Source organism: Protopterus annectens, chromosome 13.part0 (genome assembly GCF_019279795.1).
Source record: "Protopterus annectens isolate FY-2018-M chromosome 13.part0, PAN1.0, whole genome shotgun sequence".
Classification (NCBI taxonomy): domain Eukaryota; kingdom Metazoa; phylum Chordata; order Ceratodontiformes; family Protopteridae; genus Protopterus; species Protopterus annectens.
Window position 1 is genome coordinate 1,352,153,499 of NC_056747.1, and position 26,589 is coordinate 1,352,180,087.

General features: G+C 43.6%; 1 protein-coding gene across 1 annotated transcript in view; it reads right to left on the minus strand.

Moving 5' to 3' along the window:
* Window positions 1-26,589, minus strand: part of PSMC5 (proteasome 26S subunit, ATPase 5) — a 468,796-nt gene that overhangs the window by 187,757 nt on the left and 254,450 nt on the right. The window contains exons 7-9 of the mRNA XM_044055381.1: window positions 21,941-22,067; window positions 17,216-17,406; window positions 2,460-2,558 (exon numbers count right to left, since the gene is read on the minus strand). Coding sequence (XP_043911316.1) covers window positions 2,460-2,558; window positions 17,216-17,406; window positions 21,941-22,067 — 417 coding nt within the window. The remainder of the gene's footprint in view (window positions 1-2,459; window positions 2,559-17,215; window positions 17,407-21,940; window positions 22,068-26,589) is intronic.

Consider the following 26,589-nt stretch of genomic DNA (forward strand, 5'->3'; position numbering starts at 1 on the left):
AAAATTCACACTTACAGACAGGTACAGGACAAAGCAAGGCAACAGAAGGAAGAGAACTTGTCAAAATGTATATATAAGAAAAGCGGGTTTACAAAACACTTGGTATGAGCCAATCCACGAGGTAAGAATATTAGGGAAAATAACTTGATTAAGGGAGACAAAATAAGAACTGAAGAAAGCATCTGAAAAAAATACTCAATGTTTTGAAGCAGCTGAACTGCTTTTAAAAACTTTTGCAGTGTAAAGAAATAGGACAACGGTAGGGCGCAATGCATTATGGTACAGGGGTTGAGTCTATTGTCTTGGAAAGTCTTTGGTACTGAGTGGTTCTAGTGACTGGTGTCATGTGGGTTCTACTACTTCTTGCAGATGCAGATTTACAATATCAGACCTACAGAAAATTCTTGAGACAGCACAACAAACCTAATTCTCAGTCAGAAACTGCACAAATATTAGCTTGTGAACAAAAAGGTAGCTGCACTTTTAACACGCCCGGACATTTTTTAAAATACTACAAGATTTTATGACAAATGATTCTACTCCAGTATCCAAAAAACTCTGTCTACAGATTTCACAGAAAGAAAGGAATGTGAAACATCACAACTGTATCTTACTCAGAGGAACAGTTTAAAGATCTGAATTATCTCTATCCGTAAGAGCTGAGATAAGGAACTTACCTGAAGGAGCTAACCCTACTTCAACCTAGGGGATTCTGCAGACAACTGCATGGGAAAAAATACCTCACTAGAACTGATAATCTACGCAAGAATAAACTTATAAAGACAAAGAAGATAAAATTACTTATGACCCATGTTCACTCTTTGGAGCACCACTGTGCAAACAACAACCAAACTACCTCCAACCCAAGCATCCTGTATAGTCTATAGGCTCCTACCCCCTTCCCCTCACAGAGACTTGTACTTACAAATGTCTTAACATTGCCTAACCCAATTCAAAAGTAATCAAGGTACTGATAACACACCACACAGGATCAGACACTACAGCTTCCAATTTTACTATCACCCTCCTTCTCAAAGAGTTTAAGAGATCAGCTCACATGATTTATCCTGGGGAGAGAATTTACTGCTCTTGTACGCAGAGCAGCTCTGACATAAAACAGCACATGAACACTTTGCACTACTTCTGTCACGAATGTACGGAAATTTCTAGATGTGCCCTAAATCTAATGCATTAATGCCCGTCTCCTGCATACTGAGTATGTAGTTACACACACACAGGGCTGTGATGTCCATCTGCCTGTCCTTATCAGAATAAACTGCAGCAAGCAGCTAGCTAACATTAAGTAATTTTGTTCTTATGACCAATGAAATAGTCTTCCTAGACCCCTCTATAAAAAGGGAAACAGTTTCTGCCAATGAGATCATATCATCTCCAAAATACAAACTTTACTTTTTTCAACATTACTACTACAAAAATACCACATCATTCGAGGCAGTGAGGATTACTACTACATAAATACCATATCATGCTAGACAGTGAGCATTTACATAAATACCATATCATGCGAGGCAGTAAGAATTATTACTACATAAATACCATATCATGCGAGGAAGTGAGAATTATTACTACACAAATACCATATCATGCTAGGCAGTGAGAATTATTACTACATAAACACCATATCATGCGAGGCAGTGAGAATTATTACTACATAAATACCATATCATGCGAGGCAGTGAGCATTACTACTACATAAATACCATATCATGCTAGGCAGTGATAGAAACTTTACTTTTTTTCAACATTATTCCTACATAAATATTTCATGCAAGGCAGTGAGCATTACTACTACATAAATACCATATCAAGCGAGGCAGTGAGCATTACTACTGCATAAATTGGGAGGGTGGCCTAACGGTTAAAGGTGTTTGCCTTACAAACACAAGGTGCAGGGTTTGAGTCTCATAAGGGATAATTGGCTAAGCTTAAAATGGCTCGAAAGGGCAGTTAGCTTAGTACTAACCTATAAATATCATATCATGCGAGGCAGTGAGCATTACTACTACATAAATACCATATCATGCTAGGCAGTGAGCATTACTACTACATAAATACCATCTCATGCTAAGCAGTGAGAATTATTACTACATAAATACCATATCATGCGAGGCAGTGAGCATTACTACTACATAAATACCATATCATGCGAGGCAGTGAGCATTATTACTACATAAATACCTTATGCTAGGCAGTGAGCAACTCAAGGCACAGAAACTGAACCAGAGTTTAAATACCTGGCCAGAACAGTAGTAAACAATGCAACCACTTCCTATCTCATGCAGGCATCTTTACTCTAGACCACCACCACTATTCACATCTTTGGCCATGGATGCTCTACATTAACGTCCACTCAATAATGGAAAACATGACCTGTACGTCTTTCTCAGCTCCATAAGAAAACAACCACTAATTGAGCCCCCCCGACAGAAATGATATACCTCTTCATTTGGAGGAGGAAACTCAATTTTTCTATCAATTCGACCTGGCCGGAGTAGTGCTGAATCCAAAATGTCAATTCGATTGGTAGCCATGATCACCTGCAAACAAGAAAAGATGAGACAAACCGTTATCTGATGAATGCAGCAAATTACAACATCTTGCTTTACGGAATGCACATAATATTATAAATGAACTAACAAAGCCATTAACATTAAAAAAGAAAATGATAAAAAAAAATCCTTTCCATACTGTGTAGGCCTGTTATAGCAAGGATGTCTGAAGCCACAACCAGTTCTTTACAATACTACTGCAGTCTACTAGGGTCCTTAAAAACCAAGACAAATAATACAAGTTTGATGGTTAAGAAAGGAAGTCTTTCTGAAGGTTGCTGAGCTAGGGACCACAGACTCCGGTCGTTCAGCCTTTGAACTAGGGAGCACAGACTCCAGTCATTCAAATCTTGCTGACTTATTAGTCCCACTACATCTATGACCCAGTCTCAAGAGGACTTGAGGTGGGCTTTATACAGACTAACGGAAATCTAGCCAGAACACCAGGGAGATTCCCCTGCTCTTTTACGTAAGCGCCACAGAATCATTTACATCCGCCTAAGATGTCATTAAGTCAGGGACCTGGGACGTCTGTTTAGCATTTGATCCAAGAGAGAGCAATAAAACTCTGGACACTTTGTTATAGTATGGTACCCATGGTAAATAAGGGCCACTTCCACTGCCAAGTTTGCCATTTCCACTGCCAAGTTTGCCATTTCCCTACATAGTGGATAAAGAGCACAATCTCCTTAAACAAGTGATTAAAAACAAGAGCTTTTACTTCTGTCATTAACTGACTGAATGCCCCACTCCAGGGGGACTGAGGAGTACTGGCATGTTAACTGGCTTACACAGAATAGTGCAATATGTGAATGGTCATTAAAGAAATTCTGATACCACAGGATAACCCACCTTAATGCTCTGTACTACACAGAATGACCCATTTACTGCTTAATGTGCAAAAGCTGAAGTACAGTTCTGAATGCAACGTTTAAAACATGTATCGGGAATACATACGTTTCCATATTCTTAAGAACATTTCAAGACTGTATGTATAATGTACTGATAAACACTACTGCCCCTTATCTATTAAATGACAGTTCAGGGTGACACGTCCCTCCTCTGGGCCAGTAATCAAGGAGCCTCAATCCTCACTGTGGGACGCTCACTTAGAAAAAAAAAATAGACACACACAGTATTTCCAGATGCAGCTCTTGGCAGCAAGCACAATCTCCCTTAAGAGCACACAGGGAACACACTCCCGTCCTGGGACTGGGTTTCCCCCTTTCTCCCACCAGGACTGAAAATAAAGACTCCACTCTAACCACAGCTGTAGAGTTGAGTCCTCGGTAGAGTGTTCCAAGTCAAGTCCTCTACCACCCACTCTGTGAAACCAGTGCTCTCTGTCCCTGTTCTAACAGACACACACACACACACACACACACACACACACACACACACACACACACACACACACACACACACACACACACACACACACACACACACACACACACTGGAAAGGCTGACACATATTTACCAGCTATGCTCCCTCTGCCCAGACTATAAAGTAGAAACCACCAGAACACTTCAAAGCCAGCTACTCTAAGGGTCTTACTAGGTTATCTAATTATACTTCATAAAATTAAAACAAATACAAATGTTAGTGTTTGACCAATGCAGCAAAGCTTTCAGAAGCAGCCACAGTATCACCAAATAAATACAAGTACTCTCAAAGGTTAAAATATTACCTAAAAGATCAGTCACAATAAGAAGCTTAAATATATTTAATAAATAATAAGAATCTGAAAATACTAAATATCTATTTAGAATAAAACACCCGTGTTTCAATCACAGGAAATATTAAAAACAACACAGAGAGAAAGTACTGTTTTTCTGTATCTCTGTGAAACTAAACTAATCTCACTATATTGTCCTGACTGATCTAAAGAATCACTGTTCCCTAGTTCAACTACTACAGCAAAGCAAAATGAAGTGGGTGAGCGATCCTTCTTGGTCAGGTTTCAAAATCAGACTGCCCCCTGAGACTTCTGCCTCATCCAGTATTAAAATATCATTTCAGTGCTGGATTACAGAATGACACCCCATACATCTGGTGATCTGACTTCTGGTTACCACACTACTCCCACCTTTACTATAAACTGAGCCAGAATCTTGCACGTGTTACCCCCCCACACACACACACACAGCTTTGCTAAGATGTGTCATAGCATCTGGAAGCTATAAACCCATTTCCAAAACTTCCATCCTTCCAGGTTAAAGTACAATTGTGTACCTACCATAAATGTAGATGTTCGAGTGTATTCACTGTTGCAGTCATTACACTTGGGTAATACCCGCAGTCGGCCAGAGTTCCAAAGTCTAGGTCTGGCGTCGGTTGCTGTCGCCTCTTCCCTGACGTCAGTGCGCCAGGGGGTATAAAAGACGCAACCGACACCATTTTCTTCAGTTTTTCTTGCCCCAGATGTCAGGTGCCCCCAGATAGGAAGGCTGAAAAGAATAAATGATGCCAAAAAGCATGCATGTACTAATATAAACATTTCCTACATCTACAAGCAAATACACCACATAGGTTGTATAGAGTTGAGAAGTACAGAAAAGTCCCAGCAAAGAAAGAGGGGGATGGTGGGTGGGTAACATGGACTGCAACAGTGAATACACTCTAACATCTACATTTATGGTAGGTACACAACTGTACTATGTTCATCGTGTTTCACTGTTGCAGTCATTACACTTGGGTTGAATCCCAAAGCTGAGGTTGGGCGGCTGGGTCTAAATAGGATTAGGAGAGGCTACCAGGCCCTGCAGAACTTCAGTGGCAAAGCCTGCTCTGGATTTACAGTAGAGAGGTAAGTGGTAGTGCTTGGTGAAGGTGTGCACTGAACTCCAGGTTGCAGCTTCTAAAATGTCTTTGGTTGGTACTCCTCTGAGACAGGCTGCTGCTCTGGTAGAATGTGGCCTAATGCCCTTAGGCACTGATTTGCCATGTTGTGCATAACAGAAGCGAATGCAGTGTCCTATCCATTTTGAAGTAGTCTGCTTTGTGATAGGCTTTCCTTGTGATCCTGCAGCATAGGCTACAAACAGTTGCTCAGTTTTTCTGAAAGCTTTTGTTTTGTCCAAGTAGAATCGTAGCTGTCTGTGTATGTCCAAAGCGTGCAGAAGTCTCTCCCCATTATTCTGGGGGTTTGGTTAGAAAGTTGGGAAATGAATGGTTTGGTTAAGAGCCACATTGGAAACCACCTTTGGCATGAATGTTGGGTTTGTCCTAAGAGAAACCCTGTCCTGGTGAAAAATGATGAAAGGTTCCACAGCCATTAATGCCTGTAACAACTCTGAGACTCTTCTTGCTGAAGTTATTGCTAGGAGCAGAGAAGTTTTCCATGATAATAATTTTATATCAGCTGTGCTGGCTGGTTCAAAAGGAGGCAGTGTGAGCTTTTCTAAATCAAAATTGAGATCCCAAGTTGGTATAGGTGCTCTCCTTGGGGTTATTATGTTTTTTGCCCCTCTGAGGTACTGTCTTAGTAGAGGATGTGAAAAAATAGGAGGTTCCGTACTGTAATGAGCTGAAATGGCAGAGGCATGGATCTTAATTGATGAGAAGGATAGGCCTTTGTCCAGCATCTCAGTTAGGTATTGTAAAATCTGAGGTATATTTGGAACAAGTGGTTCCAGCCCTTGTGCCTGGTTCCAAGCATAGAATCTCTTCCATTTTTCTGCATAAGTTTCCTAGTGCTGGGCCTCCTGGCTTCTAAAATGACATCCATAACAGCTTTAGAGAGGCGCAGTCTGAGTGGCTACATTGTCTGCCATGCTGACAGATTTAAGGTTCTGAGTTGACTGTGCAGAATCTGATTGTTTTGTTGAGTCAGAAGATGAGGAATTTGAGGTAAAGGCCAGGCTGGTCCTTGAGACAAGCTCTTTAGGATTGGGTACCAGTGCTGGCGTGGCTAGTCTGGGGCAATCAGGATCATTTTTGGCCTCTCGTCTGACTTTTAGGAGCACCTTGGTAAGAAGAGGCAGTGGAGGGAAGGCATAAACTGTCAGGGTTTTTCAGCTGAATGATAGAGCATCCACTTTCCATGCTTGAGAGTGATAAGTTCTTGTGCAGAATTTCTGTAGTTGGCAATTGTGAGGGGAGGCAAAAAGATCTATGTCCGGGCATCCCCATTTCCTTATCATGCTGAACACCTGCGGATTTAGTTTCCATTCGTGAGGATCCATGAGATTTCTGCTTAGTCTGCCAGTGTTATTTTTTGTTCCTGGCAGGAATTCTGCCTGCAGATGTACTTGATAGGTCAGTGCTGTGTTCCACAAAGTCATGGCTTGCCTGCAGAGGGGGTAGGAATGTGTGCCCCCTTGCTTGTTTATGTACCACATAACTGTGGTATTGTCCGTCCTGGATGTAGTAGGTCCTTGAAAGCCGTCAGGGCATTCTGTACAGCTAGCATCTCTTTTTGATTGATGTGAAGATGCATTTGTTCCTTGGGCCACGTGGCCTGAATACATTTTCCTGCCATATGTGGCCCCCAGGCATAATCCGATGCATCCATTGTTACTGTTTGCCTGGCTGTGTGTAAGGTGAAAGGCTGTCCCTTTTGGGGTGACAGGCCTGGGACCACCATCGAAACTCCTGTTGTAGGCAGGGAATTAAAGTTATGATGGTTTCTAGGCTGTGGCAATGTTGAGTCCAAACAGTTTTTAGATACCATTGTAGTTTCCTCATATGCATTCTTGCATATGAATTAGTAGAATGCAGGATGCCATGAAGCCCAGGCCCTGCAGAATTTTTCTTGCAGGTAGCTGGGTCTTTGTTGCCATCATTTGAAAGTAATGAGTAAGTTACCTTTGCTTGTCTGGCGTGAGATAGGCCATCTGGGCAGTTGTATTTAAGCTTGCACCCAGGAATATTATCTCTTGAGAGGGCAATAGTTTTGATTTCTTTTCGTTTACTGTGTACCCTAGGCAAATTAGTAATCTTTTTACAAACGCCAGATGCCTTAGAAGAATGTCCTTGCTCTCTGCTTGAATAAGGCAGTCGTCCAAGTAGGGATATATTTGAATTCCTTTTTGTCTACAAAATGCAATTACTGGTGCCAGGCATTTTGTGAAAACCCTGGGCGCAGTAAATAAGCCAAAGGGCAGTGCAGAGAATTGGTAATGCTTTGAGCCAGCTATGAATCTGAGGTATCTTCTGCAAGACTGTCTGATTGGGGCATGCAGGTATGCCTCCTTGTGGTCCAAAGTAACTAGACAAGCCTTCTTGCCCAGCATGGGTAGAAGTTGCTGTAGTGTTAACATTTTGAATTTTGGAACATCCAGGAAAGTATTTAGGATTGACAAGTCCAGTATTGGCCTCCAGGTTTTGTCCTTTCTGGGTACTAGAAAAAGTCTTTTGAGTAAAATCCTTGTCCCTGTTCTTGCTGTGGTACTCTTTGAATAGCTCCCATGTCCATGAGAGCAGCAATTTGTTTTTGTGCCTCTGCCCATTGGTTTTGTGGCAGGTCCGGCATACCTTTTGATTTTGGAAGGGTGTGAAAGTGGAACCTGTAACCCTGAGAAACAATATTTAGTACCCATTTGTCCTGAGTGATTATTTGCCAATGCTAGCTTTCCCCCTAGGGGTGCTGCCAAAAGGTATGTGCTTGGCATTTGTAGAAGGAAGTTATTGGGACTGTTTCCTATAAGGTTGTGATTTGTCTTCTCCTCCTTTGGGGGCTGAAGCAGCCCATTGTTTAGGTCTGTAGGAGCCTTGGGGCTGAGATCGGTGTCTGTATCTACCTCTTTGTGGCCTGTCTGACACCGGAAAGGACCAATTTTTTGAAGGCCAGTTTCTGCTAAACCTAGGTGGTTGAACCTGTAAGAAATCCTTTACTGTCTGCATTGATTTTGCTTTATCCTCCATTTGCTTTAACACCTCTTCTGCCTTAACACCAAACAAAGTATCATGCTGTAGTGGAGCATCCAATAATTTTACTTTAGCATGTTCAGGTAAACTTTGTTCTTTCAACCAAGCATGCCTTCGAATGACCGAGCCTGTAACTGCGGCTCTACAAGAAGCCTCTAATGAATCAAAACCACATTGTAGAGTATGCTTTCCCACTTGTTCAGCTGCATGCAATAAATCCTGCATTTCCTTACTGTCAGGACTTTCTGAGTTTGTAACCATTTTCTGTTTTAACAAGGACATGAGGTACTGTTGATATTTAAGCATGTGAAACTGGCAATTTAAAGCCCTTACAGCTAAAGTAGCAGAAGTGTAAACTTTTTTTCCCCATCTATCCAGAGCTCTGGAATCCCTATCCGAGGGGACAGGATTTTTAGCAGTGGAAGCCTTATCCCCTTTAGGACCCTGAGAAATTGTTTCTGGGTCTGCAGCAAGGTTTTTGTAAAGAAATTTATGAGAGTCAGAGACCCTGTAGTACCTGTCTGGCTTGACTGGTGCAGGGGGTAAGGAATCAGGAGACAGACTGGATTCAGAGAAAACATCATCAACAATATCAAGCACAGGGGGAATAGCCAGGGGCCTGTGCTGAGGCAATAAAGTCTCTGAGCCTTTTCTTGGATTCTGAGTAATCCTGGCTCTCCAAATGGAAATGCTCCCTCATGGTGTGCAGGGTTTCCCCAAAAGAATAATCCTCAAGTGGAGAGGCTGAAGGTATAGACTCTTCTGCATCAGAGTCCTCATAGGGAGGGAGAGAATATCCCTGATCAGAAGAGGAATCAGAGGAAATAGAAAAGTACAGTTTTGTAACTACCATAAATGTAGATGTTCGAGTGTTCACCCTGCTGCAGTCATCACACTTGGGTTATCCTGCCATCAGGCGGTCCCGCAGTCGGCCCGAGTTCCAAAGTCTTGGTCCGACGTCGGTTGCTGTCACTTCTTCCCTGACGTCAGTGCGCCAGGGGTATATAAGAGGCATCCAACGCCATTTTCTTCAGTTTTTCTTGCCCCAGATGTCAGGTGCCCCCAATAGGTAGGCAAAATATATATATATAGCTAGATAAAAATAAAATACCTTTAGCACAAGCAAATACACCACACAGGTTGTATAGGATAGTGTGGTATAGATAAGTTTAGCTAGTTCAGAGGGGATGGAGGGAGGGTAACCTGGACTGCAGCAGGGTGAACACTCGAACATCTACATTTATGGTAGGTACAAAACAGTACTATGTTCATCGTGTTACCCTGCTGCAGTCATCACACTTGGGTTGAATCCCAAAGCTAAGGATGGGAGGTGGAGTTAAACAGGGTTAGAATAAGCTAGTAGGCCTTGCAAAACTGTAGTGGCAAAACCAGCTCTAGTCTTAGAATATAGAGGTAAGTGATAGTGTTTGGTGAAGGTGTGCACTGAACTCCAAGTTGCAGCTTCCAGAATATCCTTGGTTGGCACTCCATTGAGAAAGGCTGCTGATGTAGCTGTAGCCCTGGTGGAGTGGGACCTAATGTTAGCAGGTACCGGTTTCCCATGATGCGTGTAGCAGAAACGTATGCAATGCCCTATCCATTTAGAAATGGTCTGTTTTGAGATAGCTTTTCCTTGTGATCCTGTAGCATAGGCTACAAAAAAAGAGTTGGTCAGATTTTCTGAAAGCCTTAGTTTTATCCAAGTAGTAACGCAATTGCCTGTGAATGTCCAAAGAGCGCAGGAGTCTTTCTCCTTTGTTCTGGGGATTTGGGAAAAAGGTGGGCAAATGAATGGTTTGGTTTAGAGCCACACTGGATACCACCTTTGGCATAAAGGAAGGGTTAGTTCGTAGAGAGACTCTGTCTTGATGAAAAATGATGAAAGGCTCCACTGCCATTAGTGCCTGTAGCTCTGAGACTCTTCTAGCTGAGGTTATTGCTAGTAGCAGGGCAGTTTTCCATGAAAGAAATTTTAAATCAGCTGAAAAAGCTGGTTCAAAGGGCGGCAGTGTAAGCTTTTCCAAGACAAAGTTGAGATCCCAAGTAGGTGTTGGTGCTCTCCTTGGCGGTCTTATGTTCTTAGCCCCTCTGAGGTACTGTCTTAGGAGTGGATGTGAGAATAAAGGAGGATCCGTGTTGTAATGAGCTGAAATTATTCAGATTAAAAAACTTTTGCCTACTATAAATTCATCTATTAAGGGCTTTCTTTTTAAGAAGGCATTTAATTGTTTAGTAGTAAAAGCTACGTAAATGGTTAGGGGTAGGAAGGTTATTTTAAGGGTATACATATGGAAATTGGATATTATTTATTATTCATTAAGTTATATTAATGATTTTATATAAATAATTATTTTTTATATAGTATTTTGTATTTTTAAGTTTGGACAACTTGGGTGTAGCATAATATGATATAATTTGATTTGCACCTTGTATTCAGCTTGCATTATATGTACCCTATGTTAAAAACTCGGCTTAAAAGGTTGGGTGTTTAAATAATGTCTTTTTAAGAAAAGTCTTAATTGAATAAGTTTTATGGTTGTTAATTAATTAGTACATTTATTAAGTACTTAATTGTGTATATATAACAACTGGGGTTTTTTTTGAATATCTTTGAATTTGGTCTGAAGAAGCTGGCGAATTTTGGCTGGTGAAAGTGCTCACCATTTAATTGTGAATAAAGGAGTTTTGTTTCGGGAGCCTTCCCGCCTTTTTTGTTTTGTGGATTTACCTGGCTGTTTAGGTAATTTGCCATGCAGCCAGGTTTAAAGTCTTGAGCTGGCTGTGTAGAATCTGATTGTCTCGCTGGGTCAGCAGGTGAGGAATTTGTGGTAAAATCCATGGTGGGCCGTGGGCCATGTTCCTTAGAATTGGATACCAATGCTGGCGTGGCCAGTCTGGTGCAATGAGTATCATTTGTGGCCTCTCTAATCTGACTTTCAGCATTACCTTTGCTAGAAGAGGCAGTGGAGGAAAGGCATGCACTGTTAATGTTTTCCAACTGAATGAGAGGGCGTCCACTTTTCAAGCTTGTGGATGGAATGTCCTTGTGCAAAATTTTTGAAGTTGGTAGTTTTGGGGGCTTGCAAACAGTTCTATGCTGGGCGTCCCCATTGTGGATCTAGTTTCCACTCGTGTGGATCCATGATGTTTCTGCTTAGGTCGTCTGCCAATGTGTTTTTCTTTCCTGGCAGGAATTGTGCTTGTAACTGAACCTGGTAAGACAGTGCAGTGTTCCACAAGGTCATTGCTTGCCTGCATAGAGGGTAGGAATGCGTGCCCCCTTGCTTGTTTATGTACCACATTACTGTGGTATTGTCCGTCTTTATTATTAGTTGTCCTGGGTGTAAGAGGTCCTTGAAAGCTGTTAGGGCATTCTGTACTGCTAGCATTTCTTTTTGATTGATATGCAGATGCCTCTGATCTGTAGTCCATTTGCCCTGAATGCCATGTGTGCTCCCCAGGCATAGTCCGATGCATCTGTTGTCACATTTTGCCTGGCTGTGGGTAAGGTGAAAGGCTGACCCTTGTTGAGGTGACATGCCTGTGCCCACCATAGAAACACCTGTTGAAGGCAGGGAATGAGTGGCATCATTGTTTCCAAGCTGTGGCTGTGCTGAGTCCATACGCTTTTCAGGTACCATTGTAATTTCCTCATATGCAGTTTTGCAAATGGTATTAGTAGTATGCAAGATGCCATGAAGCCCAAGGCCTGCAGAATTTTTCTTGCAGGGAGCTGGGTCTTTGTTGCCATTATTTTGAAATATTGAGTCAGCTGTTGTTGCTTGTTTGGCGTGAGATAAGCCATCTGGGCCATTGTACTCAAGCTGGCACCCTGGAATATTATGTTTTGTGAGGGCACTAGTTTTTATTTCTTTTCATTTACTGTGTACCGTAGGCAACTTAGAAGGTGTTTGACAAATGCCAGATGCTTTAAAAGAATGTCCTTGCTTTCTGCTTGAATAAGGCAGTCGTCCAGGTATGGGTATATCTGAATTCCTCTTTGTCTGCAGTATGCAATTACTGGTGCCAGGCATTTTGTGAAGACCCTGGGCGCAGTAGATAAGCCAAAGGGCAGTGCAGAGAATTGATAATGCGTTGAACCTGCAATGAAGCAGAGGTATCTTCTGCAATTTTGTCTGATAGGGACATGCAGGTATGCCTCCTTGAGGTCCAACGTTACTAGCCAAGCATTCTTGCACAGCATGGGAAGAAGCTGCAGTAGTGTTAGCATCTTGAATTTTGGTACTTGTAGATAGGTGTTCAGAATTGAAAGATCCAGAATGGGTCTCCATGCTTTGCCCTTTCTTGGGACTAGAAAGAGTCGAGTAAAATCCTTGTCCTTGCTCCTGTGTAGGTACCTGTTGAATGGCTCTCGTGTAGGTACCTGTTGAATGGCTCTCATGTCCATGAGAGCTGTAATTTGTTTTTGTGCCTCTGCCCATTGATTTGGTGGCAGGTTTGGCATTCGTTTTATCCTTGGTAAGGTATGAAAGTGGAATCTGTATCCTTGAGAGACAATGCTTAGGACCCATTTGTCTTTTGTGATGATGTGCCAGTTGTCTGCAAAAAATGCTAATTTTCCTCCCAAGGGAGCTGCCAGGAGAGATTTGCTTGGTAGTTTGAGGGTTGAGTCATTGTGCTTGTCTTCTGCTAGCTTGGGGCCTGTCTTCTCCTCCTTTCTGGGTAGCAGTACCCCATTGGCAAGGTTTGTAAGGGCCTTGTGACTGACCTCTGTCCCTTGGGCGTCTGTATTTGCCCCTCTGTGATCTGTCAGAAGCTGGAAAGGACCAGTTTCCGTTGGCCAATTTCTGCTGAAACGAGGGGGTTGTACCTGCAAAAAATCCTTGACCGTCTGCATAGACTTTGACTTGTCCTCTATTTTCTTTAAAACCTCTTCTGCTTTGACACCAAATAATATATCCCACTGTAAAGGTGCATCCAATAATTTTGCTTTAACATGATCAGGAAGGGTTTGTTCTTTTAACCAAGCATGTCTACGTATGACAGAGACAGCAACAGCTGCTCTACAGGAAGCTTCCAATGAATCAAATCCGCATTGTAAAGTATGTTTGCCCACCTGTTCAGCTGCATGCAACAGATCCTGCATTTCCTTGAATTCAGACTGTTCAGTATGTGTGCTCATTTTTTTTGTTTTAATTGAGACATTAGGAATTGCTGATATTTCAGCATGTGAAAATGACAATTTAATGCTCTCATAGCCAGAGTTGCTGAGGTGTATATTTTCTTTCCCCATCTATCTAGTGCTCTGGAATCCCTTTCAGAGGGCACAGGATTTTTAGCCACAGAAGCTTTAGCTCCCTTAGGACCCTGGGAAATTTGTTTCTGGGTCAGCCACAGGGCTTTTATAAAGGAATTTGTGCGAGTCCGGTACTCTGTAGTATCTGTCTGGTTTGGCTGGAGCAGGAGGTAGAGTCTGGATTTAGACTAGACTCAAGTAAACATCATCCACAATATCTAAAACTGGAGGGATAGCAAGAGGTCTGGTGCTGGGGTAGTAAAAGGAACTCTCGGAGCCTTTTCTTAGAATCAGAGTAGTCCTGGCCTTCCCAGTGGAAGTGTTCCCTCATGGTATGTAAAGTTTCCCCCAAAGGAGTAGTCTTCAGGGGGAGATGCTGAGGGAATAGAGTCTTCCGCATCAGAATCCTCATAAGGTGGAAAAGTGCAATCCTGTTCCTCAGAAGAATCTGAGGAAATTGAAACCTTGTCAGAGGAAGCATAATCCTCCTCTTGTCTTGGTCTTTTATCAGGAGGTGGATGGGAACCCCTGATTAGGGTAATCAAATCTTCAGCCATCTTAAGCATCTGTTTCTTAGGCATGGGGTCTTGAACTGTAGACAGTCTTCTTTGGTTTTAAAGGAGTTTTAAGCTTAGCATAAGATTTAATGGTGAGTGTAGTCGGGCTGAAGACACCTTCTGCAACCGAAGGTGTTTCCACTGCACCGGGGTCTACTGCTGCTCCGGTGTTGGAAGGGCCTAATGAAGATGTCTGCGTCGGCCTAATAGACTCCGCTTGAGAATCCGCAGCTGTCTGGGGTTCCAGTTCTGCGGTCGTCAGGGGCTGAATAGGCGCCTCACTGAAAACTGGAGAACCGGCGACAGGCCCAGCAGAGGCCTCAGAGTCTGGCTTGTTCCTAGGCTGCCTGTCCTTATCCTTGCGTTTTTTATGCATGCCGGTTGTCGGCTGCTCTGACGGCATGATATAATTAAATTTCCTACCAAAGTAATGTTGTGCGAAGTCAAAATTGCGTTTAATAGTTCGTTTATTAAACCTAGCACAAAACAGACAACCTGTGACATCGTGGTCTGGGCCTAGGCAAGGAATACAATAGGAATGGAAGTCCTTATGAGGTATTTGCTTCCCACAAGAAATACAATTGTTAACTTTTTCTGACATCGGACTGAGGCAAGAAAAGGTTCCCCAACAGGGTACTTAGCTTTATTGAAGACTTCGTACTGAAATTAGAATCGAAAATCTCAGGTGTCGGCCGACCGGCACTTGTGAACTGCTTCTGCTTCGGGCACCGCGCGGCAAGAAAGACTGAAGAAAATGGCATCGGATGCCTCATATACCCCTAGCGCACTGACGTCAGGGAAGACGCGACAGCAACCGATGCCGGACCAAGACATTGGAACTCGGACCGAATGCGGGACCGCCTGACGGCAGGATAACCCAAGTGTGATGACTGCAACAGGGTGACACGATGAACATCCTGGTCAGAGGAATCATAGTCAGTGTCTTGCCTAGGCCTTTTGTCAGGAGGGGGGTGGGAACCCCTGATCAAAGTAATTAGGTCTTCGGCCATTTTAAGCTTCTGTTTCTTTGGCATGGATGACTGTCCAGGAGAATGCTGTACTTGTTTCCTTGTCTTTAATGGTGTTTTTGACTTTGCCTTGGCTGCTGTAGTGGACTTAATAGTAAGCTGTGAAGGTCTGAAAACACCCTCAGAAGCCGATGCCTGCTCAGCGGCTCCGGACCCATCTGAGGGAATAGTTTCTGCAGGCCCAATACCTTGAGTTTCCACAGGCCTTGGTGTCTCCACGTGGCTGTCAAATACAGCCTGTGGCTCTGAGGTAGCGGGTGTCAGGGGCTGCGAAAGCACCTCACTGAGAACCGGCGACTGGCCTAGAAGAGGCTTCGTCGTCGGTTTTGGACCTCGGATGCCTGTCCTTTTCTTTGTCTTTTTTATAAATTCCGGTCGTCGGTTGCTCCGACGGCATTATGTAGTTAAACCTTCGGCCAAAATAATGTAAAGCAAAATCAAACCGATGTTTAATAGTGCGTTTGTTGAAACTAGCACAAAACCGACAACTAGTAACGTCGTGGTCAGGGCCTAGGCAAGGAATACAGTAAGAGTGAAAGTCCTTATGAGGTATTTGCTTCCCACAAGAAATACATTTATTAACTTTTACTGACATCGGTCTGGAGCAAGAAAAAGTTTCCCCAATGGGGTACTTAGCTTTATTGAAGGCTTCGGTTCTGAAACACGATTTCGAAAATCTCAGGAGACGGCCGACCGGCACTTGCGAACTGCTTTTGCTTCAGGAACCGCGTGGCAAGAAAGACTGGAGAAAATGGCGTTGGTTGCGTCTTTTATACCCCTGGCGCACTGACGTCAGGGAAAAGACGACAGCAACCGACGTCGGACCTAGACTTTGGAACTCTGGCCGACCGCGGGTAGCCTGCCAGCAGGATAACCAAGTGTAATGACTGCAACAGTGAAACACTATGATCATCAATTAGTTCACCTCCAAGGACAATACAGTAGGATTCCTACTCCTGGTTTTCACAGACAATTTTTCTCTAGCTGCAATCAGAACTGTAAGATACAATCTTTATGGCCTAAACCAAGTAATTTAATTTCAGACTATTTTTCAAAGTTAACAGGACTGAGATTAACCTCTTCTCTTCCAGTATTCTCTGTTACAATATATTAATTTCAATAGTTACAATACAGTCTGACATGCAGGTGTATTTCTTCTGTCCAGCAGGACCATTGTTGGTACACTTTTAAAGACCAGCAGTTTACAAATACATTTTAATGCAAGCACCTGTACAAATCAGTCTGATATACATATGACAATTCTTTACAGAAGTCCAGCTAGCTATGCTGGCATATGTTACACATCCACTGCCCTGCTTCTCCTGACAAAGCTGGCAATACCTCAAATCATCACACAGGGTACTGACAAAATGCCCAGAAGAAAAATAAAATGCAGTGTTCTATTAACCTTACACTTCACTTACAAGAAAAAACAAACTAAGATTACTGCATGCCTTCTTCCTGATACAACTCTACAGGTAAAGTACTATATCCTCTCCCAATCTATACCTGTTAAATTTAACATGGCTATTTATAGATGTCTGTGTGTGTCGAAGTGTGTGTGTGCGCTGCGAGTGTGTGTGGCGAGTGTGTGTCTGCTGTAGCAGTGTGTGCTGAGTGTGTCTTGTGTGTAGCGGCAGTGTGTCTTGTGTAGTGTGTGCCAAGTGTGTGCGCCTGGAAAGTGTGTGAAGTGTGTCTTGTAGCCTTGTGCTGAGTGTGCTGTGTGTGTGCCTTGAAGTGTGTGCGCTAAGTGTGTGTGTGTGTGTGTGTGCGTGCGAGTGAGAGACAGAGAGCGAGATGGTTGAGGTGGGGAGGTGAAGAACACCCACAACTTCCATGCTAATATTATCTTTTGGTGCATTAACTGGTTTCACGGCACTGCATAAACAATCTACTTCTGCAGACATGGGGAAAAAAACACGGTGACTCACCTTAATATTTTTTGTTGCTTCAAAGCCATCTAGTTGGTTCAGCAGTTCAAGCATAGTGCGCTGAACCTCGCTGTCTCCTCCCGAACCACCTTCTAGTCGTGAAGAGCCAATGGAGTCTATCTCATCCATGAAAATAATGGAAGGAGCATGTTCTCTAGCCATGACAAACAGCTCACGGACCATTCGAGCACCTAAGAATTCCCAAATAAATAACCAGATAAAGTAAGTTTCACAGCACAGGTGAAATGAATTTTCATTCTGTACCCGCAGTCCACTTAAATTTGCAGTACAAGGGTGTAAAAAAGTGACCTAGAAACTGCAATTTGTGGCACCTGCTTATCTAACTTTCATCAAAACACCAATTAAAATCTAATGCCTCAGTCTAGGCTGAAGAGGGCTGATCTCCCTGTGAAAACTTCCTTGTTATGGCTCAACTCTTCAGCCCCCCATCTCAACACAGTCTTCAATTAATTTAAACATCTGCTACACTCTTTCCTAGTCCATAATGTTTAAAGGCCTATCACTTTACTGTCTGCTGTACGGAGTAGTTTTCAGCTGGAAGAGCATAGTTTAGTATGAAATAAAACTTAACAGAATGATGTTTTGAACAAAAGCCAAGTATAAAACAAATCAGTTATGACTATGTCCACATTCAGCAGGCATAACATCTACGGCTCATAAACAACTCCATAAATTAAAAACAAGATGGCGACAAACTAACGACAAGCTGGAGTAGCAACACTTACATTTCACAAAAAAGAATCACATTCTGGGGCAGCAGCCATCAAGGCCGTTACCACTACACCCAGTACCGGAAACAGATGCTGGGGCAGCAGCCATCAAGGCTGTTACTACTACACCCAGTACATGAAACAGATGGGAATGTGCTAATGTTCCACACACTACAGGAAGGGGATTTATCTGTTGCAGCAATGGAAGTTGTGGTACTTAAAAAGGAAGACCTTCCTTCATCTATTATGTCACTGTAGTTTGGCATACACCAAGATGTTTCCACTCTGCAAACAGTGCTTATGGCCAGGCTCCGGTGCCAAACAAGGTTACAGTTCTGGCCATTATTTGGGCACCTGCTGGAGCAGGCATGGGCAGAAGAGGAATGATGTATTTCATTATTTGGGCCTCTGCTGGAGCAGGCATGGGCAGAAGAGGAATGATGTAATTCATTATTTGGGCACCTGCTGGAGCAGGCATGGGCAGAAGAGGAATGATGTAATTCATTATTTGGGCCCCTGCTGGAGCAGGCACGGGCAGAAGAGGAATGATGTAATTCATTATTTGGGCACCTGCTGGAGCAGGCATGGGGAGCAGAGGAATGATGTAATTCATTATTTGGGCACCTGCTGGAGCAGGCATGGGCAGAAGAGGAATGATGTAATTCATTATTTGGGCACCTGCTGGAGCAGGCATGGGGAGCAGAGGAATGATGTAATTCATTATTTGGGCCCCTGCTGGAGCAGGCATGGGGAGCAGAGGAATGATGTAATTCATTATTTGGGCACCTGCTGGAGCAGGCATGGGCAGAAGAGGAATGATGTAATTCATTATTTGGGCACCTGCTGGAGCAGGCATGGGGAGAAGAGGAATGATGTAATTCATTATTTGGGCAGATGCTGGAGCAGGCACGGGCAGAATAGGAATTATGTAATTCATTATTTGGGCACCTGCTGGAGCAGGCATGGGGAGCAGAGGAATGATGTAATTCATTATTTGGGCCCCTGCTGGAGCAGGCATGGGGAGCAGAGGAATGATGTAATTCATTATTTGGGCCCCTGCTGGAGCAGGCATGGGCAGAAGAGGAATGATGTAATTCATTATTTGGGCCCCTGCTGGAGCAGGCATGGGCAGAAGAGGAATGATGTAATTCATTATTTGGGCACCTGCTGGAGCAGGCATGGGCAGAAGAGGAATGATGTAATTCATTATTTGGGCCCCTGCTGGAGCAGGCATGGGGAGCAGAGGAATGATGTAATTCATTATTTGGGCCCCTGCTGGAGCAGGCATGGGGAGCAGAGGAATGATGTAATTCATTATTTGGGCCCCTGCTGGAGCAGGCATGGGGAGCAGAGGAATGATGTAATTCATTATTTGGGCACCTGCTGGAGCAGGCATGGGCAGAAGAGGAATGATGTAATTCATTATTTGGGCACCTGCTGGAGCAGGCATGGGCAGAAGAGGAATGATGTAATTCATTATTTGGGCACCTGCTGGAGCAGGCATGGGCAGAAGAGGAATGATGTAATTCATTATTTGGGCCCCTGCTGGAGCAGGCATGGGCAGAAGAGGAATGATGTAATTCATTATTTGGGCACCTGCTGGAGCAGGCATGGGCAGAAGAGGAATGATGTAATTCATTATTTGGGCACCTGCTGGAGCAGGCATGGGCAGAAGAGGAATGATGTAATTCATTATTTGGGCACCTGCTGGAGCAGGCATGGGCAGAAGAGGAATGATGTAATTCATTATTTGGGCACCTGCTGGAGCAGGCATGGGCAGAAGAGGAATGATGTAATTCATTATTTGGGCACCTGCTGGAGCAGGCATGGGCAGAAGAGGAATGATGTAATTCATTATTTGGGCCCCTGCTGGAGCAGGCATGGGGAGCAGAGGAATGATGTAATTCATTATTTGGGCACCTGCTGGAGCAGGCATGGGCAGAAGAGGAATGATGTAATTCATTATTTGGGCACCTGCTGGAGCAGGCATGGGCAGAAGAGGAATGATGTAATTCATTATTTGGGCACCTGCTGGAGCAGGCACGGGCAGAAGAGGAATGATGTAATTCATTATTTGGGCCCCTGCTGGAGCAGGCATGGGCAGAAGAGGAATGATGTAATTCATTATTTGGGCCCCTGCTGGAGCAGGCATGGGCAGAAGAGGAATGATGTAATTCATTATTTGGGCCCCTGCTGGAGCAGGCATGGGCAGAAGAGGAATGATGTAATTCAAGCCTGGATGTTTCCCTACAGGGAGGGGAAGGGCATGGGCTGGGGTACACACTCTGTGGTAGAATCTCCAGTGGGAACCAGGGATCATATGGGGGTGCCTGTCTACAAGGTGGCATGAACACATTAGCTGGAAACATGAATGATCATCACCAAGTTCTACTGCAAGCCAACTTGTAGGACGCAGATGAACAGGTGCAAGAAAGGTGGTGCATTAAAGAGAAAACCATGGTTCTCCTCAAAGAAGACAGTAACACTCCCTGCCTGCTCAATGCATGCTCCCAGAGAAAAAACAAGCTGCATAGCTCTCATGCAAGGGGGACTTTATGTCAATAGAGCAACTGCAGGGGATAAGCCTGATGGTCAGAGGAGGAAAGGAGCAAGAAAAAGTACACCACCATTAACACTGATATTTCTAACATTTTTTTAAAATGTACACAAAGTATAGGTTACAAAAATTCAATTTGGGAGAAGGTTGAATTTCATACTGCGGTGGTGGTGCTGCGGTAGCGTTGTCACCTCACAGTAAGACATTGTCCTGTTCGATTCTCAGCTAGAGCGTCTTCTGTGTGGAGACATGCGTGAATGGGCGTACCTTCGTTGAAGGTTGTGCATCAGAGCTGGCAACTCGGCACGTAAAAATCTACTGCCAATCATTAGCGGACCGGAGTTCCGCTGTGGCGACCCCTAACCGGGAAAAGCAGAAAGACACGAAAACAACCAAGTGACAAAATAACACTGCATGTTATATTTTTATTGCAAAAGTCCTGTCATTTTCCAGGCACACAGCAGACAGGCTGTACAGTCTCTACTGACACCATATAAGCCATGGAATAAAAAAGGCAAAACAAACAGTCCACTGAGCACACAGCATCCTTCCTAGTGACTGCTGATCTATAGAATGACCCTGTGCTCTACCTATAACAAGTGGCTCCAATCCAAGTGGCTATTGCTCTGTCATTCCAACAAAGACATGCCTTTATCCACAATCATAAAGAAATGCATCACCTACACCTAAAAATCAACTCTGAGGTCAAGGACATTGTCCTTGAAATGACACATAGGCATTGCACTGGCAGACAAATGGAAAGTAGCGAAAGATTAGCTGACCATATTTGGGAGGGTAATACAGTATGCAAGGCTCTGACGGTAATAATTACATCCGAAACAGTGATACACAGTATGCAAGGCTCTGACGTGATATACAGTATGCAAGGCTCTGACGGTAATAATTACATCCGAAGCAGTGATATACAGTATGCAAGGCTCTGACAGTAATAATTACATCCGAAGCAGTGATATACAGTATGCAAGGCGCTGACGGTAATAATTACATCCTAAGCAGTGATTATAGCTGCCATACATATCAGGTATGGGTCTGTCCACTACTGCAGAAAAATTCTTGTGTTTTAATTTATAACAATGTTTGGGGCTTTTGGCTCGTCCTCAACTCAACATGCTTACATCTTTGCCTGCAATATTTCTTCCACAACCATGAATTTCAATTAAAAGTAGAGATTCTAATGTTATGAAAGCACACTGAGTAAATAACCAAAATAAGGTAGTGAATACAACAGTACTGGCTTCCCTATCAGAAACTCAGACTTTACAAAATATCACCAGTATGAAACTGCTAAAGTTCAACACAAAAAGCTGAGAATGGCAATAAAAATATTAAGGACTACAGGTTGCAGTTCTAAAGTTAGAAAAAAAGTGTTTTAAGAAACAGCTAAAATATGTCAGTAAAAATATACTTTTGTTTTACCTTCTCCAATGAATTTCTGCACAAGCTCCGAGCCAGATACCCTGATGAAGGTGCAGTCTGTGTGATGGGCAACAGCTCTGGCTAACAGCGTTTTTCCTGTTCCAGGGGGACCATAAAGCAGCACACCCTAAAAGACAAAAAGGAAAATAAGACATCAATGCTTTCATTTTTCGGAGCATGGTACACACAGATCCTGAAAATAAATCGTACCCCTACACAGCTACTGAAGGCAAAGATGCAACAATGCTGTCATTTTCCAGGCAACAGAGCTAACAGGCTTGTACCCAACCAGTACATTGTTAGGCATGCAGTCTCTACTGACACCATACAAGTCATGGAATAAACAAAGCAAAACAAATGCAGTGCGCTGACAGTGGATTTACTTCTAAACTCAAAGAAAGTACAGTTTTGTACCTACCATAAATGTAGATGTTCGAGTGCTAATACAGCTGCAGTCATAACAGATGGGTTCTGCTGCCGTCAGGCGGGTCCTCGGTCGGCCGAATTCCAAAGTCTAGGTCCGGCGTCGGTTGTCGTCGCTTCTTCCCTGACGTCAGAGCGACAGGGGTATAAAGGAACCAGCCAACGCCATTTTCTTCAGTTTTTCTTGCCCCAGATGTCAGGTGCCCCCAGAAGGAAGGCAATACATAAATTTGTGTAATAATGCAGTGCAATATAATCAAAATACAGAAGTTGCAAGCAAATACATCATAAATGAATACCCCAATCAAGTAGTATGAGGATGTGTTAGCCTATAGGCCTGTCCCAAGAGGGGAAGGAGGGAGGAACCTGGACTGCAGCTGTATTAGCACTCGAACATCTACATTTATGGTAGGTACAAAACTGTACTATGTTCATCTTGCATACAGCTGCAGTCATAACAGATGGGTAGAATCCCAAAGCTAAGAAAGGGGTGGTAGGCACTAGGTGGAACTAGGAGGAGCCAAAATGCCCTGCAAGACTGCAGTGGCAAAGCCTGCTCTAGATTTGGAGTATAATGGTAGGTTGTAGTGCTTGGAGAAGGTATGCACAGAACTCCAAGTGGTTGCTTCCAAAATATCCTTGGTAGGAACTCCTCTGAGGAAGGCTGCAGAGGTGGCTGTGGCCCTGGTGGAATGAGTTCTAATGCCTGTTGGTAAGTTTTGCCATGAAAGGAATAGCAAAAACGTATGCAGTGGGCTATCCATTTTGAGATTGTCTGTTTGGAAATTGGCTTTCCTTGAGCTCCTACCGCATAGGCCACAAAGAGCTGTTCTGATTTTCTGAAAGGCTTTGTTCTATTCAAATAGTAACGCAGTTGTCTGTGGATGTCAAAGGAATGCAGTAATCTCTCACATTTGTTTTGAGGATTAGGATAAAAAGTAGGTAAATGTATGGCCTGATTTAAAGCTACCCTGGATACCACTTTAGGCATAAAGGATGGGTTGGTTCGTAAGGAAACTCTGTCCTGATGGATGATAAAAGGCTGTACAGCCATGAGAGCCTGTAGTTCTGAAACTCTACGAGCTGAAGTGATAGCCAGAAGGAAAGCTGTTTTCCAGGACAAATATTGCAAATCTGATGAGGTAGCTGGCTCAAGGGGAGGCAAGGTTAGTTTTTCCAGAATGTAATTAAAATCCCAAGCAGGTATTGGTTGTTTCCTTGGAGGTCTTAAATTCTTAGCCCCTCTGAGGAACTGTCTTAAGAGAGGGTGAGAGAATAAAGGAGGATCACTGTTGTATTCTGCAGAAATGGCTGAGGCATGGATTTTGATGGAGGAGAAAGAAAGTCCACTGCTTAGCAGTTCAGCCAAATATTGTAGCATTTGAGGTAAATTCAGTTTTCCAGGGTCCTGGCCCTTTTTCTCATTCCAGACACAAAAACGTTTCCATTTTGCGGAGTAAGCTTTTCTAGTTGATGGCCTTCTGGCCTCCAAAATGACATCCTGCACCTCCTTGGAGAGTAGAGCCTGTTGTGATGCTAAGGAATCTTCCATGCGGCCAGATTGAGTGTCTTTAGCTGGCTGTGAAGAGTTTTGAAGCTGTGCTGAGTCAGAAGAAGAGGCATTAGAGGCAGGGTCCATGGTGGTGAATGTGTCAGGCTCCTCAGGAGTGGGTACCAGTGTTGCCTTGGCCAGTCCGGAGCAATGAGAATCATCTCTGGCCTGCCTGCTCTGGTCTTCAATAGAACTTTGGGTAGCAGAGGAAGAGGTGAGAAGGCATAAGCGGTCATAGATGTCCAACTGAAAGAGAGGGCGTCTACTCTCCAGGCTTTTGGATGGAAGGTCCTTGAGCAGAAATTTGTCAATTGATGATTTTTGTGGGAGGCAAAGAGATCTATGTCTGGCCTTCTCCATTCTTGGATTATCTCTGTAAAAACTTTTGGATGCAATTTCCATTCGTGTGGATCTGTCATATTCCTGCTTAGGTTGTCTGCCAGCGTGTTTTCCTTGCCTGGCAAGTACTGTGCTTGTAGTTCCATTTGTAAGTCCAAGGCCATGTTCCAAAGTGACATGGCCAGTCTGCATAGGGGGTAAGAATGTGTTCCTCCCTGTTTGTTTATGTACCACATAACTTTGGTGTTGTCCGTTCTTATCAATAGTTGACCTGGTTGTAGAAGGTATTTGAAAGCTATAATAGCATTTATTACTTCTAGCATTTCTTTTTGATTGATGTGAAGGTGCTTTTCTTTTTGGGACCATTTGCCCTGAATGCACCGATCTGTCATGTGCGCCCCCCAGGCATAGTCCGAGGCGTCTGTTGTGATGACTTGATTTGCTTGAGGCTTGCTGAATGGAAGGCCTGTGTTTGTTTGACATGCTTGAGCCCACCACAGAAATTCCTTTTGCAGACATGGAATTAGTGGTATTATTGTTTCCAAACTGTGGCTGTGTTGAGACCATATGTTTTTCAGGTACCATTGTAGTTTCCTCATATGCAGCTTTGCACATGGGATTAGCAAGATGCAAGATGCCATGAATCCCAGAGCCTGCAGGATTTTCCTTGCAGTCAGCCTGGTGCAATTTGCTAGTGTTCTGAAGTATTGAATTAGATGCCCCTGCTTCTCTGGCATGAGGTAGGCCATCTGGGTGTTTGTGTCCAAATTGGCACCCAGGAAAATTATCTTCCGAGAGGATATTAGCTTTGATTTCTTTTTGTTGACTGTGTATCCCAGAGAGTTCAACAACATTATTATATAAGCCAGATGTTTCAGAAGAATGAGCTTGCTGTCCGCTTGGATTAGGCAGTCGTCCAAATAGGGGTATATTTGTATTCCTTGACGTCTACAGTAGGCAATTACTGATGCCAGGCATTTCGTGAAAACTCTGGGCGCAGTAGATAAGCCAAAGGGCAATGCAGAGAATTGATAATGGGTTGAACCTGCAAGAAATCTGAGGTACCTTCTGCAATGTTGTCTGATTGGGCCATGCAGGTATGCCTCCTTGAGGTCCAATGTTACCAGCCAAGACTCCTTGCCCAGCATGGGAAGAAGTTGGTGTAGGGTGAGCATCTTGAATTTTGGTACTAGTAGAAATGTGTTTAGGATGGATAGGTCCAAAATAAGTCTCCAATCTTTTCCCTTCCTTGGCACCAGAAATAGCCTGGAATAAAACCCTTGACCTTGTTCGTGCATAGGCACCTCTTGAATAGCTTTCATGTTTATGAGATCTGTAATTTGCCTTTGTGCCTCTGCCCTTTGATTTTGTGGCAGTTTGGCATGCCTCTCATTTTTGGAAGGGTGTGAAAATGGAATATGTAGCCTCTAATTATCCTTGGTGACAATATGCCAATTTTTTGAAAATAATGCCAGCTTTCCTCCTAAGGGGGCTGCCATTTGAGACTTGGTTGGCATGCAAAGGGGAAAGTCATTGGGTTTGCTTTCTGAAAGATTGCGAGTTATCCTCACCACCTCTTTGTGTAGGAGCTTGCCACCGTCTGCCTCTAAACGATCCATGGGATAGTCCTCTGCCCCTCGGGCGCCTGTTTCTGCCTCTTTGGGCTCTGTCCGTAGCAGGAAAGGACCAGTTTTTGGAAGGCCAATTTCTACTAAAGCGTGGGGGTTGTACCTGTAGAAATTCTTTCACAGTTTGCATTGATTTAGCCTTTTCCTCCATTTTCCTTAACACCTCCTCGGCCTTAGCACCAAATAGTACATCCTTTTGGAGAGGGGCGTCTAGTAATTTAGCTTTGACATGATCAGGCAAGGTTTGCTCCTTGAGCCAGGCATGTCTACGTATGACTGATCCTGTTACAGCAGCTCTACATGAGGCCTCTAGAGCATCAAAACCACATTGTAAGGTATTCTTACCCACTTGTTCTGCACTATGCATCAAATCCTGCAACTCCTTCAAGTCCGGTTGTTCAGGTTGTGACATTTTACTTTTCAGTTGTGATAACAAAAAAGTACAGTTTTGTACCTACCATAAATGTAGATGTTCGAAGATCCACATTGCTGCAGTCCTTACACTTGGGTAGTCCGCTGTCCTCGGTCGGCCCGAATATCAAAGTATTAGGCTGATGTCGGTCAAGGCGCTTAAGACTGACATCAGGACGTCAGGGTACAAATGCGCATGACCGACGTCATATCCTCAGTCTTTTCTTGCCCCAGATGTCAGAAGACCCTAAACAGAAAGGTCAAAAACCAAAAGACAGCAAAAAACAACCAACCAC